At 50.4% G+C, this 20459-nt stretch overlaps 1 protein-coding gene across 1 annotated transcript in view; it reads right to left on the bottom strand.

Moving 5' to 3' along the window:
- The window catches only part of ROCK1 (Rho associated coiled-coil containing protein kinase 1), a 2099493-nt gene that overhangs the window by 238132 nt on the left and 1840902 nt on the right, over nucleotides 1–20459 (bottom strand). The window contains exon 29 of the mRNA XM_078687444.1: nucleotides 20367–20455. Within this exon, the coding sequence (XP_078543570.1) occupies nucleotides 20367–20455 (89 nt within the window). The remainder of the gene's footprint in view (nucleotides 1–20366; nucleotides 20456–20459) is intronic.

Below are 20459 nucleotides of genomic sequence, written 5' to 3'. Positions count from 1 at the left end.
TCAGCGCTCTAGTGCTACGGGCGATTTGGGCCCACGCACTATAATTTGGACGCCTGGAAGTAGGCGCTTTCTCCATTAGAACGAGGGCTCCTGAGGCGAAAAGCCGGGAGTCAGGGTACTCATTTGGTAACATTTTAACTTCACTGTCACTAGCGCCGCATCTTAAAAATTCACGCTATTTCTGTCCTTGAGACTGTTTTAATTTCATATTGCTGCGCTTTACCTCACTGTGCTGCATTCCCCCCTGGGACTCTCGCTGTTAGCAGGGAGCCGATTTAGGGCTCGCTTGGCTCACTGGCCTCACCCTCCCAGGTGCAGACTTCGGGCACCATCTTGCGAGAGGAGCAGGTCAGCGCTCTAGTGCTACGGGCGATTTGGGCCCACGCACTATAAAATGAACGTCATCTCCCGTCCGCCAGCGGGCGGGCGCAGCGGGCATGCCGATGGCGCGCCAGAGGCAAGCCCGTCTGTGCCCGTCCATGCCGTGCCGGGCCTAGAGCCAGAGACCCTGGTTGTTTCTCCCAAAGATTGCATTACCTTCTCGCGCCAAAGGCTTCTCCAGCTGAAACCTAAGAGAAATCCCCGATGTCGCTTGATGTTCAGGCCTGATGAGCCACAGGCGAAATGCAGCCTATGTCCCCATCTGATAGCTGAGAACAATCGGGCCGCACAGCCCCTGAGTCAACTCAGTATGGCCCTATTAAACTGTAGATCATTACCTAAACATTCCCTGGAAATTAACCTATTGATCCAGGATCACAAACTGGACATTTTGTTTTTAACAGACACATGGCTGCCTCCGAACTCAGAGTCAGACATTGTGAGGGCGCTCCCCCAGGGATTCCTCTTTCAGGGACAACATAGGCCTCAAGGGAAGGGTGGCGGGCTGGCCATTGTGCACAGAGACGGGTTTGTTTGTAGGACATCAGAGGGTGGCATCTCCAACTGTGAAAGCTTAAAGTTCAGCCTACAAATCACCCCGAACAAATCCGCCTCTGGCATCTTGGTATATCGTCCCCCGGGCAGTCCAGGTGAATTTGCGGATTCCCTAATAGAGACTACCATTCCTCTTGCATCAGCAGCCTTTAACTTTATCTTACTTGGGGACTTACATGTTCACTTTGACGATCCTGGCGATAAGATGGCAACGGAGATCAGGCTCGACCTCAAATCGCTTGAGCTGCCCCCAAAAAATAAAGACGCCACTCATATTAAGGGACACCTTCTAGATCCTATATTCACAAACACTGCACACTTAGAATGTAGCACTCCCCTACCGCTGCCCTGGTCCGACCACTTTTTGGCCCCGTTTATTTGGCAAACTAATACGGAATCTCCTTCTATCCTGATATCACGATCACTAGAGAGAGCTTGGTCCAAACTCTCGACGGAGAGCTGGACCCTTAGACTGGAGCAAACAGCCCCCCCCTCCCTGACCCAGACCCCATAGAGGCAGACAAAAACTTCTCCAAGTGGTTGACCAACTCCCTGGACGACGTCCTTCCCCGGAAAAGAATAGGAAAAAAGAGTAGTGTATTTAAATCACCTTGGTATACACCGGAACTCAGAGACTTAAGGAAAACCTGCAAAAAATTGGAACGCACGTGGAGGAAAGACTGGGCCTCCCACTCTAAAGCAGACTATCGGGCTGCGATAAGGCCCTATAAGGCCTCTCTGAAAATGGCCCATGTTTCTTTTTATGAGGAGAAAATTAGAACCTCCTCTAACTCGTCCAGAGAAACTTTCCGGATAGTGAAAGACCTCCTTAAAATACCTAATCCCCCGGTCGTGCAGGATGTGGCTGGAGTTAGATGTAACCAATTAGCGGTCTTCTTTGAAAATAAAATCCAAAACATATTAAACACCTTACCACAAAGCGATGTAGCTTTTGACCCCGTGCAATCGAATGCTTATAGCTCTGCCCCCCTCCTTGATGCCTTTTCTTCGGTCTCTAGGGAGGAATTCCCAAAAACTCTTACTGCCTTAAAAAGTGACTCCCCTTGCGATCCTGCGCCGATGCACATCCTGAAACGAGTTTCAACTGTTATCTCACCATTGGCTACGGACCTACTTAACGCCTCATTTGCTCAGGGAATAGCCCCCCCCAGCTGGAAGCAAGCCATGGTAAAGGCTCTATTAAAAAAACCAGAGCTGGATCCCTCAGAGCTGGCCAATTTCCGGCCAATCTCCTTGCTACCAGGCATTAGTAAGATCGCTGAGAAAATTGCTAACCAGCAGCTCTCCTCTCATCTGGAATCTAATGGGCTCTTACATAACTCCCAAACGGGATTTCGCCCAGGTCAGGGCACTGAGTCCGCCCTGATAGCTGTTGTCGAGGAGGCAAGGTGCATCTTGGATTCGGGAGGATCAGCGCTGGTGATCCTCCTTGATCTGAGTGCAGCCTTGGATACGGTAGACCATAGAATCCTAATCCAACGCTTGACCAGTCTGGGAGTCACGGGAACGGCGCTGCTATAGCTGACATCCTTCTTGAGTAACCGAACCTTCCAGGTATGGGAAGGCAACGTACGCTCTAAAACAACTGTGAGAAGTTGGCCTGATATGCAGTGCTCACTATTCTAGTGATCACTATGTATCAGTCCAAACGACCCTTATTGATGATTGGTTGTAAGTCAACCTGATAGACCAGCTATCCTAGTAGCATGGACAAGAGCAGTCTTTAGGCTAAACTCTAGAGGGCGTGTTAAGCCAGCTGTTTTACCATCACATTTACCCCTTGAACACCAAGTGAAAGGACACCACACAAGTTGTTATGAAAAATAAAGTATATTTATTTATAACCAGACTACCCTAAACTCTTTATGAGTCAGGGAGCTAAGCACAATACAAAACTCTTAAAGAAATACTGAAAGTCGCACAATTTACACAAATGCCCGAGGGGCACGAAAAACCATATACTACAAAAGTGGAATGCGAATTACTAACAGGTAAGTAACTATTCTCAGAGGCTTTGGGATCGCTAGGACTAGACTACTGAACCTTTAGATTACGAGCAGGAGGCCTAGGGAGATCGGGTGCAGAGTGTGCACTCTCACGCGGGATGCGGAACAAAGTCTATGGAGGCTAGTAAATGCAAAGTTAGTGTTATCGGACGAATCCGACTAGGTAGAGCTGAAACGAAAAAGGATCTGGACACTTAGATAGTTAAGCTATGCTGGAGCACCGAAATGCTCAGGTTACCTAGCCCAGGGGCTGCGGCTGCATAGGTCTGAAAAGACGTCGGGAATCCTCGTTGCAGTCTATGGTGCCTGAAAGAAGAAGTTGCTGGCAGGCGACCAGTGAAGATGTTCGATGTGATCCAAGCCTGGATCGATGAAGATGGAGACCTGTAAGCAGAGGGGACCAAGTCCTGAATCACTAGCCAGTGATTAGGTGGGCACCAGGATGGCACCGGGCGAAGTCACCTCGACCAGGTGAGTGGGCGATGCTGGGCTCTGCAGTCTCTCGGACCAGGAGGCGTTGTCGGCGACCAGGATGGAGGTGCGAGCTGTCCCACGGTGGTATCTGCTGTCGACGTCGCTGGACCCAGGATTGGGGCAACAACTCTTGGCAAATGCAAGCCCACGCGGTGGACTCAAAATGGCGTCTGGAGTGGACCAGGAGGGTCCGGGGTGCTCCTCTGTTGGAGGAGAGCAAGGGCCAGTCTGGAGCAACCAGACCAGCGGTGTTGTCGTCGTGGTTCGTCGTCAGAAGGGCCACTAGCCAACGGGCAAGTGTCCTGGACAACGCGGTGAGCAGCAGAGAGCAGAAGGGCCCACGCAGATCTCGTGGATGCTGGGGGGCTGGACTTCGGTGCTGGAGCTGCTCAGGGTCGGGGCTTCTCAAACCCCAAAGCACTCACTCAGGGGTCCCTCGGTGGTCGTGCTGGGCAAGCGTCGTGCAGTCTTGAAGATGGCCGGTCCCTCGAGGTCTCGTCACACCCACGAATCTCAGCTGGGCTGATGATGCAGGCAGAGGTCAGAGGTGCCAGGGAAGCCGGTTCTCATCGAGCTGGGCAGTCTTGATCCGGAGGAGAGACTTACAGCAAACCGCGATGCTTGGATGGTGCCTGCGGGTGCAGGGTGACTACTCCTTAGTCACAAGGGAGAAATCTTAGGAAGAAGTCTTGAGTTCCTTTCGTAGAAAGTAGTTTCAGGATTCAAAGATGATCTGATTTGGAAGGGGGCCTGCTCCTACCTTTATCCTTAGAAAAGGGGCTGGCACGCGACTAAGTCCTGCCCTATGGGTGGGACTAGGAGGGGGGTGGTTACACCCCTCTCCTTTGTCCGGTCTCTCCCCAGCTCAGGGGCTGGTGTGCCCCAGGAACTGGTTTGAGCCGGCATATGCACAGTGAGCACCAGGGTGCCACTTGCAGTCACCTTCCTCTATAGCCCTGCCTACCTGGGATACACAAAACCCTGTCTGGGATGGTGCTAGCACCGCCCCTGACAGGAAACCCTTTGTCCAAGCACTCCTCGCTGGAAGGACTCCCAGCAGCAGGAGGTCAGACTTGTGTCTCGGTGGCAGCATCCATTTTGTGGAGCTGAGGCTATGTTCACCTTTAACCGGGGTTATAGGCTACCAACATGTCTTCTCCCTCTAGAGGGGTGGAATGCTACCCCCATCGCCAGAACTGGCGAGGGGGTAGTATTCCAAAGCGTATGACACCTTACACGACATGTTTAGATAATGTCAGGCCAAAGTTACCATAACCGCGAGGATTATAAGGCACTTAAGAGTATATGGTCTGACGCTATCATGGAAAAGGGCTAAGGGATAGATCCCGAAGGCCGCAGACAGGCTCAGCTCATGCCAGAGCACTATCTCACACGATTCCAAGCACTCTGCCTCCAGGATTGTTAAGGCCTGCCATAGGAGTGACTGATAGGAGATCTGTGTGCCCATTCTAGGTTTTAGATATAGGTATACTATATCTAAAGCAAGGGGTGATTACACCACCTTGCTCCCAGCTGTCAAGCAGCCAGTTGTGTCAGTTTTGGATGGCCAGCCAGGGGTGGCATAATACATGCTTCAGCCCCTGGTAGGCCCTGGGTACACCTATGCCCTGGATACCTAAGGTATACTGTACAGGGACTGATAAGGTGACTCAGTATCCAATTGGAAATGTACCTAGGGTACACGGGATCCATTTTAACAGAGAGAGCAGTGGGCCTGGGGTCCTGAATAGCAGGGCCTCAGGTCAACTAAGTCAGAAAACCAGCAAAACACCAGGCAAAAAGTTGGGGGCAACCATAGTCAGGGATCTACCTTCCTACACCAACCCCCCTCCACTGTGGGGTCCCTCAGGGCTCTTCGTTGAGCCCGACTTTGTTTAACGTGTATATGGCCCCTCTGGAGGAGGTGGTGACTCCGTTTGGAATTAGAGTTGTCACTTACGCAGATGACACCCAACTAGTCGTCTCACTATCCCAAGAGAAGCACTGTACGGAAAATCTTTACCTGTGCCTCTCAGAAATTCATTCATGGATGAGCAGATCGCGACTTAAACTGAATGGAGCGAAGACAGAGCTTATGCTCCTAGGTCATCATATAACATCCATACTCGGCGCCATCTGGCCTGCCTGCCTGGGGGACCTTCCTACCCCTAAGAACGAACTAAAAAGTCTGGGGGTCTGGCTAGAGCAAGACCTGTCATTTAAGACCCATGCGAAAAAAACAGCGGGCATTTGCTTTGGTCTACTTCGATCTGTCCGGAAGATTCTCCCTCTCTTACCAGCCCACTCAAGAAGGCTGCTTGTCCAAGGGCTAATCTTGTCTAGATTAGATTTTAGCAATGCCCTCTTTCTAGCTGCCCCAGCAACCACCATTAACACCCTCCAACGGGTCCAGAATTCAGCGGCCAGGCTGCTTACTGGCACTTCCCCTAGAACCTCTGCCAAACCCGCTCTCAGAGCTCTCCACTGGCTGCCAATTCGGGAGAGAATTAATTTCAAGTCCTATTGTATTGTTCACAAGGCATTACAGGGGAAGGGTCCCCCCATTCTAGGAAGTCTTGTCTATTCTTACAAGGCCACCAGGACTCTTCGCTCTGCTCATGGAAACCTAGCCAAAGTTCAGAGAGTTAAGAAGGCCCGAACAGGGGGACGCCGCTTCTCTGTCAATGCGGCTACCCCGTGGAACGCTCTTCCTGTTAAGACTCCGCACGGAACCTAGCTATCCTAGGTTTCGAAAGCTTCTCAAGACTTTTCTGTGCACCCAAGACTTCTAAAGTTCGGTACTCTCCTCAGTTGTTCCCTGTTCTATAGCGCTGGGACGCTCTCGGGCAGCCATGCGCTTTATAAATCTAATTTCATTTCATTCATATGGCCATGTCTGAACTGGGGTGGCAGAGCCGGCTAAAGAACGGTGATGGATTAAACCCAGATCTGTTGACTGGGTGTGAGTGTTTGATTGGTTCAGATGCTCCGTCCATCACCACCCCCTTTTATACCACTTTGTTCGCCATAAGTTGGCAGGGTATGCTCAGACGTGAGTCCCTTGCTCACTTTGCCACTGGATTCAAGCAAGCCGGGCTGAAGACGGCTGAAATGCCAGAAACCGGTCCTCGGAAGCTTGTTTCCGGTCCAGGGACGGCATGGCTTGGCAGTTCGGGCTGGACTGTTCCCATGAGGCACAGGGTCAGACTGATTTGCATATGGCCATGTCTGAACTGGGGTGGCAGACTGGGCTAAAGAACAGTGATGCATTAAACCCAGATCTGTTGACTGAGTGTGAGTGTTTGATTGGTTCAGATGAACAAGTTACTTATCTTCGGTAACGCTTTTTAGGTCTCGCCTGTCGATGCGCATGCGCATCGAGCTTGCGAGACTATGGGGGCTTAAACAGTCTTTAACCAACTTGCAAGGAATCGTGGCGATTCCTTGCAGTGCCCGTGAAAAAGCGCGTGCACATGCCCCCAGCCGCCTGCCTTGCATGTATTTTCCCTCAGCCTCCCTCCCGCGGGCAGCTTGGCCTCGGGTATTCACCCCAGCGCGACTTCTCCTCCCCCCTAATTACATGCCTGCTGTTTACTTCTTTCACGGCCACTCTCTCGCACATCAAAGGCTGCTCACACACACCATATGCCTGCTCCCCTCCCCCACGCCTCGCAACAGACTTCATTGGAATGCGCTCCATGCATTCTCCCCTCCCTTTCAGCCTCTTTCCCAGCTCCAAGCCGGACCCTCCTTTCTCACCTCCTCTTTCTTTATTTACAGGGAGAACTTGTATTTTTCCCCGAGGCAACCAGTTCTGACACTGCCCGTCCCAGCACACACCAACTTAGAGCTTGACTTGTACTGACGCTGTCACCCCAGCAGACATGCAATCTGCATCAAGCATCCATATGCATCAAACATCCACAAGCAACAGACATCCGCAAACATCAGACATCCACAAGCATCACAAGCAGCAGACATCCACAAGCGTCAGGCATCCACAAGCGTCAGACATCCACAAGCATCACAAGCAGCAGACATCCACAAGCATCACAAGCAGCAGACATCCACAAGCATCACAAGCAGCAGACATCCACAAGCGTCAGGCATCCACAAGCGTCAGGCATCCACAAGCGTCAGACATCCACAAGCATCACAAGCAGCAGACATCCACAAGCAGCAGACATCCACAAGCAACAGACATCCACAAGCATCAGACATCCACAAGCATCAGACATCCACAAGCATCAGACATCCACAAGCATCAGACATCCACAAGCATCACAAGCAGCAGACATCCACAAGCATCAGACATCCACAAGCATCACAAGCAGCAGACATCCACAAGCATCAGACATCCACAAGCATCAGACATCCACAAGCAACAGACATCCACAAGCAACAGACATCCACAAGCAACAGACATCCACAAGCATCAGACATCCACAAGCAGACATGCTTAGCATCAGACATCCACAAGCATCAGACATGCTTAGCATCAGACATCCACAAGCATCAGACATGCTTAGCATCAGACATCCACAAGCATCAGACATCCACAAGCATCACAAGCATCAGACATCCACAAGCATCAGACATCCACAAGCATCAGACATCCACAAGCAACAGACATCCACAAGCAACAGACATCCACAAGCAACAGACATCCACAAGCAACAGACATCCACAAGCATCACACATCCACAAGCATCACACATTCACAAGCATCAGACATCCACAAGCATCAGACATCCACAAGCATCAGACATCCACAAGCATCAGACATCCACAAGCATCAGACATCCACAAGCATCAGACATCCACAAGCATCAGACATCCACAAGCATCAGACATCCACAAGCATCAGACATGCTTAGCATCAGACATCCACAAGCATCAGACATGCTTAGCATCAGACATCCACAAGCATCAGACATGCTTAGCATCAGACATCCACAAGCAACAGACATCCACAAGCAACAGACATCCACAAGCAACAGACATCCACAAGCATCAGACATCCACAAGCATCAGACATCCACAAGCATCAGACATCCACAAGCTTTAGACATTCACAAGCATCACAAGCATCAGACATCCACAAGCATCAGACATCCACAAGCATCAGACATCCACAAGCATCAGACATCCACAAGCATCAGACATCCACAAGCATCAGACATCCACAAGCAACAGACATCCACAAGCAACAGACATCCACAAGCATCACACATCCACAAGCATCACACATCCACAAGCATCACACGCATCAGACATCCACAAGCATCACAAGCATCAGACATCCACAAGCATCAGACATCCAGAAGCATCAGACATCCACAAGCATCACAAGCATCAGACATCCACAAGCATCAGACATCCACAAGCATCAGACATCCACAAGCATCACAAGCAGCAGACATCCACAAGCATCAGGCATCCACAAGCGGCAGGCATCCACAAGCATCAGACATCCACAAGCATCAGACATCCACAAGCATCAGACATCCACAAGCATCAGACATGCTTAGCATCAGACATCCACAAGCATCAGACATCCACAAGCAACAGACATCCACAAGCAACAGACATCCACAAGCAACAGACATCCACAAGCATCAGACATCCACAAGCAACAGACATCCACAAGCAACAGACATCCACAAGCATCACAAGCATCAGACATCCACAAGCATCACAAGCATCAGACATCCACAAGCATCAGACATCCACAAGCATCAGACATCCACAAGCATCAGACATCCACAAGCATCACAAGCATCAGACATCCACAAGCATCAGACATCCACAAGCATCAGACATCCACAAGCATCAGACATCCACAAGCATCAGACATCCACAAGCATCAGACATCCACAAGCATCAGACATCCACAAGCATCAGACATCCACAAGCAACAGACATCCACAAGCAACAGACATCCACAAGCATCACACATCCACAAGCATCACAAGTATCAGACATCCACAAGCATCAGACATCCACAAGCATCACAAGCATCAGACATCCACAAGCATCACAAGCATCAGACATCCACAAGCATCACAAGCATCAGACATCCACAAGCATCAGACATCCACAAGCATCACAAGCAGCAGACATCCACAAGCATCAGGCATCCACAAGCATCACAAGCAGCAGACATCCACAAGCATCAGGCATCCACAAGCGGCAGGCATCCACAAGCAACAGACATCCACAAGCAACAGACATCCACAAGCATCAGACATCCACAAGCATCAGACATCCACAAGCATCAGACATCCACAAGCATCAGACATCCACAAGCATCAGACATCCACAAGCATCAGACATGCTTAGCATCAGACATCCACAAGCATCAGACATCCACAAGCATCAGACATCCACAAGCAACAGACATCCACAAGCAACAGACATCCACAAGCAACAGACATCCACACCCTCACTCACCCTCACCCTCACTCACCCTCAACACCTCATCCTCAACCCCTCACCCTCACTCACACTCACCCTCACCCTCACTCACCCTCACTCACCCTCAACCGCTCACCCTCACTCACCTTCACCCTCACTCACCCTTACCCTCACTCACCCTCAACACCTCACCCTCACTCACCCTCAACTCCTCACCCTCAACCCCTCACTCACCCTCACTCTCACTCACCCTCACTCATCCTCAACACCTCACCCTCACCCTCACTCACCCTCACCCTCACCCTCAACTCCTCACCCTCACTCACCCTCACTCCCCCCACTCACCCTCAACGCCTCACCGTCACTCACCCTCACCCTCACTCACCCTCAACACCTCACCCACCCTCAACCCCACAGCCTCACTCACCCTCACCCTCAACTCCTCATCCTCAAGCCCTCACCCTCACCCTCACTCACCCTCAATAATCCCTCACCCTCACTCAACACCTCACCCTCACTCACCTTCACCCTCACTCACCCTCACCCTCACTCACCCTCAACACCTCACCCTCACTCACCCTCAACACCTCACCCTCACCCTCATCACCCTCACCCTCACTCACCCTCAACTCCTCACCCTCGCTCACCCTCACCCTCATCACCCTCACCCTCACCCTCCCTCAACACCTCACCCTCACTCACCCTCAACACCTCACCCTCACCACCCTCACCCTCACTCACCCTCAACTCCTCACCCTCACTCACCCTCACCCTCATCCTCACCCTCACTCACCCTCAACACCTCAACCTCACTCACCCTCACCCTCACTCACCCTCAACACCTCACCCTCACCCTCTCCCCTGCTGCACTCTCCTGCTCTCTAGAGATGTGGCATAACGACCAGAGCTGCCATATAAGTCACGTAAATACAAAACATGTTGCATTCCAAATGCTATAGGTGTCACATTTGCGAAAGTTATAACTATTGGCATTGTAAATGACAAAGCCATCAATTTAGCAATTTTAACAACCAAAAAATAAATAATATATGTCATTTACTAGACCAATAACTACAACTTTTCTAATGCGAGACCTATTGCATTCCAACCCCACTCATCCACGCAACCCCACTCACACACGCAACGCCACTCACACACGCAACGCCACTCACACACGCAACGACACTCACACACGCAACGCCACTCACACACCCAACGCCACTCACACACCCAACGCCACTCACACACCCAACGCCACTCACACACCCAACGCCACTCACACACCCAACGCCACTCACACACGCAACGCCACTCACACACGCAACGCCACTCACCGACGCAACGCCACTCACCGACGCAACGCCACTCATCGACGCAACGCCACTCACACACGCAACGCCACACACAACGCCACACACAACGCCACTCACACACGCCACTCACACACGCAACGCCACTCACACATGCAACGCCACTCATCAACGCAACGCCACTCATCCACGCAACGCCACTCATCCACGCAACGCCACTCATCCACGCAACGCCACTCATCCACGCAACGCCACTCATCCACGCAACGCCACTCATCCACGCAACGCCACTCATCCACGCAACGCCACTCATCCACGCAACGCCACTCATCCACGCAACGCCACTCATCCACGCAACGCCACTCATCCACGCAACGCCACTCATCCACGCAACGCCACTCATCCACGCAACGCCACTCATCCACGCAACGCCACTCATCCACGCAACGCCACTCATCCACGCAACGCCACTCATCCACGCAACGCCACTCATCCACGCAACGCCACTCATCCACGCAACGCCACTCATCCATTTGCAAAACAAAAAAGGTCAAACTCTTCTATTGCGAGACCTATTGCATTTTCAATGCTTGTTCTGATAGATACAATATCTGCCTGTGGATTCCTCACCTTGTGAATATCCCCCTGCGTCAGCAACATTCGGAAATTCTTTTTGTAGCTTCGCGCCGACGTGGATCCGGACGTCACAGAGGCACGGCATCGCTCGCGACTCCGCTGACGTCACCGACGCCTATAACAGGCCCACGCCGGCGTGATGACATCAGTTCCGCCCTTTTTTCCGTGCCTTCGAGGCACACGGACGGACCAATGACAGTAGACATATACACAGTATACACAGTACCAATATCAAGATAACACACACAGTGTGAAGTAAATGCAATAAAACATTAGACAACAAGATAAATACATAATAGAAACACTGGCATAGAAGAGTGGACAACGGGGAGGCGGGTGGGTCAGTGAGGAATCCGCAGGCAGATATTGTATCTACCAGAAAAAGCGTTACCGAAGGTAAGTAACTTGTTCTTCTGATAGATACATCTGCCGTGTGGATTCCTCACCTTGTGAATAGAGTCCCACAGCAGTCCCCACTCCCGGAGGAGGGTGTCCACTCTGCTATACCAGGAAACCTTGGAGGACAGAGCGCGCGAAGTGGCCGTTCCTCCTCACCTCGGTATCCAAGCAGTAATGCTTCGCAAAAGTGTGGAGGGAGGCCCAAGTCGCGTCTCTGCAAATGTCCTCAACAGGAACACCTCTAGACAAAGCAGATGTTGCAGACTTTGCTCTAGTTGAATGTGCTCTAATACCCTCAGGAGGGTCCTTACCCGCCAGGGAGTAGCAAATCTTGATGCACAGGATTATCCACCTGGAAAGAGTGCGCTTGTGCACCGCTCTGCCCTTCTTACAGCCAGCAAAGCCCACGAAGAGTTGATCATCAACACGATAGTCTTTAGTCCTATCGAGATAGAAACTGACTGCTCTCTTTGGGTCCAAGCGATGAAGTCTCTCCTCCTCCTTGGAAGGGTGAGGGGGAGGATAAAAAGTAGGAAGGGTAATGGATTGTCCTAGATGGAAGGGAGTTACCACCTTAGGCAGAAAAGCAGCCCTGGTCCTGAGAACCATTCTTTCACCATGAATGGTCAAGAATGGGGGCTTGGAACTAAGAGCATAAAGCTCACTTACCCTCCTTGCCGAGGTAATTGCAACCAAGAAGACCGTTTTAAAAGAAAGAAGCCTCATGGGACACTTGTGCAAGGGTTCAAAGGGAGAACCCATCAAATAGGTCAACACAAGATTCAACTTCCAATGAGGAACAACAAAAGGAGTAGGAGGGAACTTATTAGTGAGACCCTTCAAAAATCTTAAAACCACTGGAGACTTAAAAAGAGAGGGTTGATCCGGCAAACCGAGAAATGCCGATAAGGCTAAAAGATACCCCTTGACCGTGGCAACAGCAAATCCTTGCTGCGCCAGAGAAAGAGAAAACTGCAAAATGTCAGACACATGGGCTCTCAAAGGGTCTATAGATTTCTCCCCACACCAAGTGACAAATTTTGACCACCTATAAGAATAGATGGACTTAGTGGAGTCACGCCTGGCTGACAAGATGACATCCACCACATCAGGCGGGAGAGAAAAAGAACTCAGGTTGCCCCGTTCAATCTCCAGGCATGAAGGTGTAAGGTCTGGAGGTGGGGGTGTAGAACCTGCCCCTCCATCTGTGAGAGGAGATCTGCCCTGTGAGGCAGACGGAGCGGCGGGTGAGAGGAGAGGTGGAGAAGGTCTGAGTACCACACCCTTCTTGGCCAATCCGGGGCGATCAATATAACGTGGGCCCGGTCTTGGCGAATTTTCCTCAGAACCCGAGGAATCAAGGGTATGGGAGGAAACGCATAAAGGAGTTGCGAGTCCCAACTCAACTGAAACGCGTCCCCCAAGGCTCCTTGCATCGGATACTGGAGACTGCAGAATGACAGGCAGTAAGCGTTCTCGCGAGTGGCGAACAGGTCCACCCGAGGAGTCCCCCACATCTGAAAGATGTCGTGAACCACCTCCGGGTGAAGCCTCCACTCGTGGTCGGCAGAGAACTGCCGACTGAGAATGTCTGCACAAACGTTCTGAATCCCGGCCAGATGATTTGCCATCAGACAAATCTGATGGTCCTGAACTCAGGACCAGAGATGCAGAGCCTCTCTGCAGAGACACTGCGACCCCACTCCTCCCTGCTTGTTGATGTACCACATCGCGGTCGTGTTGTCCGTCAGGACCTGAACCGACCGACCGCGAAGGGAAGGGAGGAAGGCCTTGAGCGCCAGACGTATTGCCCGTAATTCCAGAAGGTTGATGTGAAGCAACCTTTCCTCTGGAGACCAAAGACCCTTGACCTCCAGGTCCCCCAGATGAGCACCACACCCGAGAGTGGATGCATCCGTTATTACTGTGGCCACCGATGGAGGAAGTTGAAAAGGCTTTCCCTGCGACAGATTGCCTTCCACGCTCCACCAAGACAGATCCACTGCAGCTTCTCTGGAGATCTTCACTGGCTCCCTGAGATCTCCGTTGTGCTGATACCACTGCCTGCGGAGGCACCACTGGAGTGCCCTCATATGCCAGCGTGCATGGTTGACCAATAGAATGCAAGAAGCCATCAGACCGAGCAGGCGAAGAACCTTCAGGACTGGAACGACCGCTCCATTGCAGAACAAAGGAATCATTTCCTGAATGTCGCGAATCCTTTGAGGTGGAGGGAATGCACGACAAACAGTAGTGTCCAGTACCGCACCTATGAACAGGTTACGCTGGAAGGGCACCAGGTGAGATTTGGGTACATTTATCGAAAAACCCAACTTGTGTAACAACTGAGTTGTCTCTTGCAGATGATGGAGCACCTTCTCCGGCGACTCCGCTTTGATCAACCAGTCGTCCAGATACGGGAATACATGTATCCCCGACCTCCTGAGATGTGCTGCCACCACCGCCATCACCTTGGTGAAGACTTGAGGCGCAGTAGTAAGACCAAACGGAAGGACCGCAAACTGGTAGTGTTGCGACCCAACCGTAAAACGGAGATACTTTCTGTGTGACTTCAAGATGGGAATATGAAAATACGCATCCTGCAAGTCGATCGACACCATCCAGTCTTCTTCCAGCAGCGCTTGAAGAACCTGTGCAAGAGTGAGCATCTTGAACTTTTCCTGTCTCAGGTAAAGGTTCAAGATCCTGAGATCCAGAATTGGCCGAAGCCTGCCATCCTTTTTGGGGATCAGGAAATACCGGGAGTAGCATCCCTGACCCCTCTCCTGCTCTGGAACCACCTCTATCGCACCTTTTCGAAACAATGCCAGGACTTCTTCCTACAGGAGGAGCAGGTGGTCCTCCGAACAATAACCCTGGCAAGGAGGGTAATTTGGGGGAAATTCCCGAAAGGGAAGAGCATACCCATTCTCTACAAGATCGAGAACCCAAAGATCCGATGTTATCAATTCCCAATCTTGTAGAAAATGGGTACGCCGGCCCCACACTGGGCCCACATGATCCGGAATGGTGGATCTAGGGCTGCTTTGCTGCGGTGGCTGGGGGCTGGGATGGGGAAGAGGAGGAAGAGGAGGAAACGTTACGGCCCGAGCTCGGGCCCTTTGTTTGCCTCTATAAGCTCTGTATAATGTATTTTGCTGCTGCTGCTGTGGCTGCTGCTGGGTTGACTTATAGGTTCGAAAAGAAGATCTGCCAAATCCTCTTGAACGTCTTACAAAAGTGCCCCTGGTCTGAAGGCCCAACGACTTTAATGTTGCTCTGCTATCTTTAAAGCGTTCCAAAGCAGTGTCTGCCTTCTTCCCAAACAATCCAAACCCGTCAAAAGGAAGATCCATTAATGCAGCCTGAACATCCGTGGAAAACTCACTAGATTTAAGCCATGCGGCTCTTCTTGTCGCTACTGAAGAACCCATGACCCTCGCCACAGAGTCAGCCGTGTCCAATCCACTTTGAATAACCTGCCTTGCTGCAGCTTGAGTATCAGAAATTACTTCCTGAAAGTCTTTCCTATCCTCCTCAGGAATTTTGGGCACCAATTGTTTTCACAGTGTCCATAAGAGCGTGGCTATAACGCCCCATCAAGCAGGTCGCGTTTGTGGACTTTAAAGCCATACTGGCAGAGGAAAAGACCAGCCTGATCCTGCTTTCTCGACTCCTTTTCCGCTGGGACATGCGGAAATGCACCCGTAGATCTTTTGGAACAGGCAGCCTGCACCATCAAACTCTCCGGCAGAGGATGAGATGTTAAAAATTCCGGGTCTTCAGGAGCTGCTCTATACCTCCTAGCTACAGCTCTAGATATAGCAGGAGCTGAAACAGGATTTTTCCAAATCTCTAAAATTGGATCCTTTAAGGCATCATTAAAAGGTAGTAAAGGTTCAGTCACTGAAGAAGGAGAGTGAAGGACCTCTGTGAGCAGATTAGATTTAAATTCTGCAGTTGGTAGAGCAATGTTCAATAAATTTGCGGCTTTCTTTATTACCACATGATAAGGTGTCACATCCTTTGAGGGTTCATTAGAAATTGAAACAAGGTCCCATTCAGGTGACAGTTCTAGTCCACTAGCTACAGACAGGTCCTCAAAAGGGTCCTCAGAATCCTGTAGTTGGCCCTCCTCCAGATTTTCCCCTCTATATCTTTCCTCTTCCATTAATCTTTGGGCTTCACGCCTAGATATTAGCTTCACATTTGAAGCCGTCGGATCCGCAATCGACTCCGACGGAGCCGGAGCCGGCGTCGAACTCGACGTCGGACGAGGGAGAGATTCACGACGTCGCTCAGGGTTTGGCATCAAAGTTGATGGAACTGGAGTCGAAGGAATCGGAGTCATCGATCTCGGTGTCGATGGCTTCGGAGTCGGATAATGCCAATGCGGCGTCGGAGCCGGCATAAAGGGCATAAAGGGCGCAGGTGCATAGGAATGAGGAACACCCAGACCATATGCCATCGGACCCATGGGACCAGTAGGAGCCCCAGAGGGATACATAGCCCTTGAATAGATTCCGAACATCGCATTCAGGAAATGCGTACTGGTCCTGACCTGGAGCCGGGAAGGCTGGGTATGAACCCCCAGGTTGCTCTTGAGGGCGTGGAGTCGAAACGACGTCGGCCTCTTCTTCGGGCTGGTGCACCGGAGTCGTACGACATTCGGGCATCTGAGCTCCACCCTCACCAACCTCCTCCTCCTCACCTTCATCCTCCCGATCTGAAGGATAGGATGGGTTCGGAGATGGAACAGTCTTCTGCTTCGGCGAACTCGGTGAGTTCGCATGCGACGCCTCAACCTCGACATCATGTTCCTCCGAAGCCGAAGAAACTACCTTCTCGATCAGTTTCACTTGTGACTTCGGCTTGGAACCCGACTCCTTCCTCGATCGATGTCGGGATTCATGGGTTCTCTTTTTATGCTTCTTTCTAGAAGATCTTGAAGCATGGGCGGAGGACGAATCCGACCTCGACCTAGACCTAGATCTTGACTTCGAGCGTCGAGTTCGCGATCTTGATGTCTTCTTTTCTTTTCGTTCTTTAAACTTGGCAACTAGAAGTTTTGCTTCTCTTTCCCGGAGGGCCTTTGGTGTCATCTTCCTGCAGGATTGGCAGTCCTCGACGTCGTGGTCGGAGCGCAGACACCACAAACAGCATTCATGCGGATCTGTAATGGACATTATTTTGTTACATTCTCCGCAGGCTTTAAACCCGGTCTTCTTCGAAGTCATGTTGAAAACGAGAAGACAAAGAGATTAGAAAATTAGCAAGTAACAAAGTTACAGTAAAGGCTACAGACGATCCCAGAAAACCGTTAGCGTCGACGACGCGGAAAAAAGGGAACTGATGTCATCACGCCGGCGTGGGCCTGTTATAGGCGTCGGTGACGTCAGCGGAGTCGCGAGCGATGCCGTGCCTCTGTGACGTCCGGATCCACGTCGGCGCGAAGCTACAAAAAGAATTTCCGAATGTTGCTGACGCAGGGGGATATTCACAAAGTGAGGAATCCACACGGCAGATGTATCTATCAGAAGCTCCGTCCATCACCACCCCCTTTTATACCAATCTGAGTCAGTGGCAAAATCATCATGTTAAGTTTGCGCCTAATGGTATGGTAAGGACAAGCCATAGAATCTGAACTATTACCAGATGACTGCGCTCTGGTTGAATTTGGCCTTGGTCATGGTACTTTCTGCTCTGAGTCAAACAGCACAAACTGCAAGTTCTTCTCTGGAGTTCATGCAATGGAAGCCAGTGCAGAGGAACCCAGAGCCAGTGCTGAACTCGATGATGGCTCAAGGGGCACAGATTGAGTCGAGGGGAAACCCGACAGCAGAAGCCCAACTGGAGGCTCCTGTGGATCCTTCTGGCCCAAAGGCGCACCAGAGGGAAGAAGTACAGTGCCAAAAATGTGAAGCATGGGCTCTCTGAAGGCCTCTACCTGCTATGATTTAGCTAACGGACCAGGAATCTCAGGCTGTAGTAGGACTGAACTCTGAATCAGGTCCAAAGGAGATCTAGAGTGAGGCCAGGAGGCACACTGACACCCTTGTGCCCTCTCTGGAGTCAGAGTGGCAGGAAAGGGCCGATAACCGCTTTCACGTCTAATATTTTTTCTTGGACTTACTCAAGGACTTCAACTGAAATGAAGATCTGCAATGGGGATAATTGCTTCTTTTCCACTTCGACTCATCAAGGCATGGAGTCTTCTTGTGTTTGGCGACGTAAAGCTTTGATACATGATCCTATATGGACTTCTGATTTAACTGGGCGCAGTCATCACAAGGCCTGGAGTCGTGCTCCAATCGCAGATATCAAAGACACTCTTTGAGCATCTGTTAGACAACTGTCTGCAACAGTCCCACACTGTTTGAAACCTGCTGTCACGGGGGATGGGTAGTGGGGGGGAGGGGGTTGCAGGGGGAATTCTTCCTTGACACTTGAAAATAAGGCATGGAAAGAAAGGAGCTGACATCAGCATGCATGGGTGGTCCTTATATGCGACTGTCACTTTCAGGTTGGAATGAGATTGGGGTGGAGCCGCACAATGCCACCACCGGCACACATGACTTCTTTTATGTTTCTGAATCCAGTCTGACACCTAGGGAATATTCTAAAGGTCAGGAATCTGAGTTTAGAAGTATCCGTTAGAAGCTGTCATTAGGCCAGACCAAAAAAACACAGTTGAAAACTTAGCTCTTAAATGGGCATCATGCTTACGTTTCTTTGGTACTGTCTAGCTGCTCCTCTCTCTCCATTCTTTGCATGGATGGCTACATCCATGCAAGTAATGCATGGATCTTGCCAGAAAACGTTTGGGCAGTTTTTATAGTGTGTAGATCTAGCTAGTGTGCAGCAAAGCACTGTGCAAGTGGCAACATTTCTATGACTTCTGAGTAGGATTAGGTAAAATCAGGATTATTAATATGTGGGAGAGTTTAAGTGCTAGGCTTAAAGCTTGAGAACCTAGTAATGACCCAGAGATAGCCGTTAATGACTGTAAAATGCTGCTTGATGAGGGATATTTCGCTCTTTACAGAAATTCAGATGGGTGAAGAGTTATTTAGCATGCCTGACCGATAAGAAAGCTGCGGGAAGCAGTATTGATTACAGTAAGCGTTCACAAATTGATAAATCACTCATTGTCTTGTGCGCCCTCATGATGACCTGAAGGTCAAAATCTACACACTCATGTCTATGACCTGGCATTCACAAACATACTCTTATGTGAGGACATATGCTAGCTAAAAGCTGCCTTACGCCTTATAGCAGTGAAAAAAATGTTTCGCCAAATGATGCTCACTTGTAAATATCAAAAACATATGACAAAACGGGTATCAAGTGTCGGCAGTGGTTGACACCTGCACAGGGCTTTTGAGGTGTTTGCGGAAACTCGTTCCCCTCCTCACTACAGCTTCTCTACAGGCTATTGTTTCTGCCACAATTTTGTCCAGGTTGGACTATGGGAATGCCCTTTACATCGGCCTCCCCTGGAAACTAACAAGAAGACTACAGGTTGTGCAGAACGATGCGGCACGCCTCATTTTCGATCTACCAAGACGGACTCACGCTTCTTCACTGCTCTCGAAATTACATTGGCTCCTTATTAGGCAGCGAGCAGCTTTCAAGGGCCTTTGCATTGCTCATAAGGCCATCTACGGGCAGGCCCCATCATACATCAAGGACCGCCTGACGAATTACATCCCTGCTCACCCTCCGTTCCTCTTTAGCTTGCCTCCTGGTCACCCCTCGCTTTCATTCTTCTCGTAAAGGGGGCAGAGCCTTTTCCACCTTGATACCACAGCTCTGGAACAGCCTACCTGAAAACTTGCGCACGGAACCAGTCCTCCTTTCGTTTATAAAAAAACTCAAGACTATCTTAATTGTGGAGGCACTGTCTACGTAATAATTCGTTCACACTAGCTCACACGCATTGTCTGTTGTAATATTCCCCCTAGAAGCGCGAAGAGACCTGATGGTGAACCAGCCCTATACAAAAGCCAATTAACATTAACAAACCTTAAAATTAACAGAGTATTCTACAATCACTGCTCTAGGAAATGAGGAAAGCTAAAACATCCAGCTAGGATGCTATCTTTGATAAAAATCAAAACTTCAATTCTCAGCATAGGCATTGTGATTCAGAAATAGTACTACTTACTCTATGTCAAGTACCATAGACGGATTTGACTGTTCCTTCTCCAGCTCATCGTTATAGAATAAAATCTTTTTACTGCTAACCACAACATACTGG

The sequence above is a fragment of the Lissotriton helveticus genome, chromosome 4_1, assembly GCF_964261635.1.
Source record: "Lissotriton helveticus chromosome 4_1, aLisHel1.1, whole genome shotgun sequence".
Classification (NCBI taxonomy): domain Eukaryota; kingdom Metazoa; phylum Chordata; class Amphibia; order Caudata; family Salamandridae; genus Lissotriton; species Lissotriton helveticus.
Note: the sequence above shows the minus strand (reverse complement) of the source record. Positions and strands in the feature narration are given on the sequence as shown.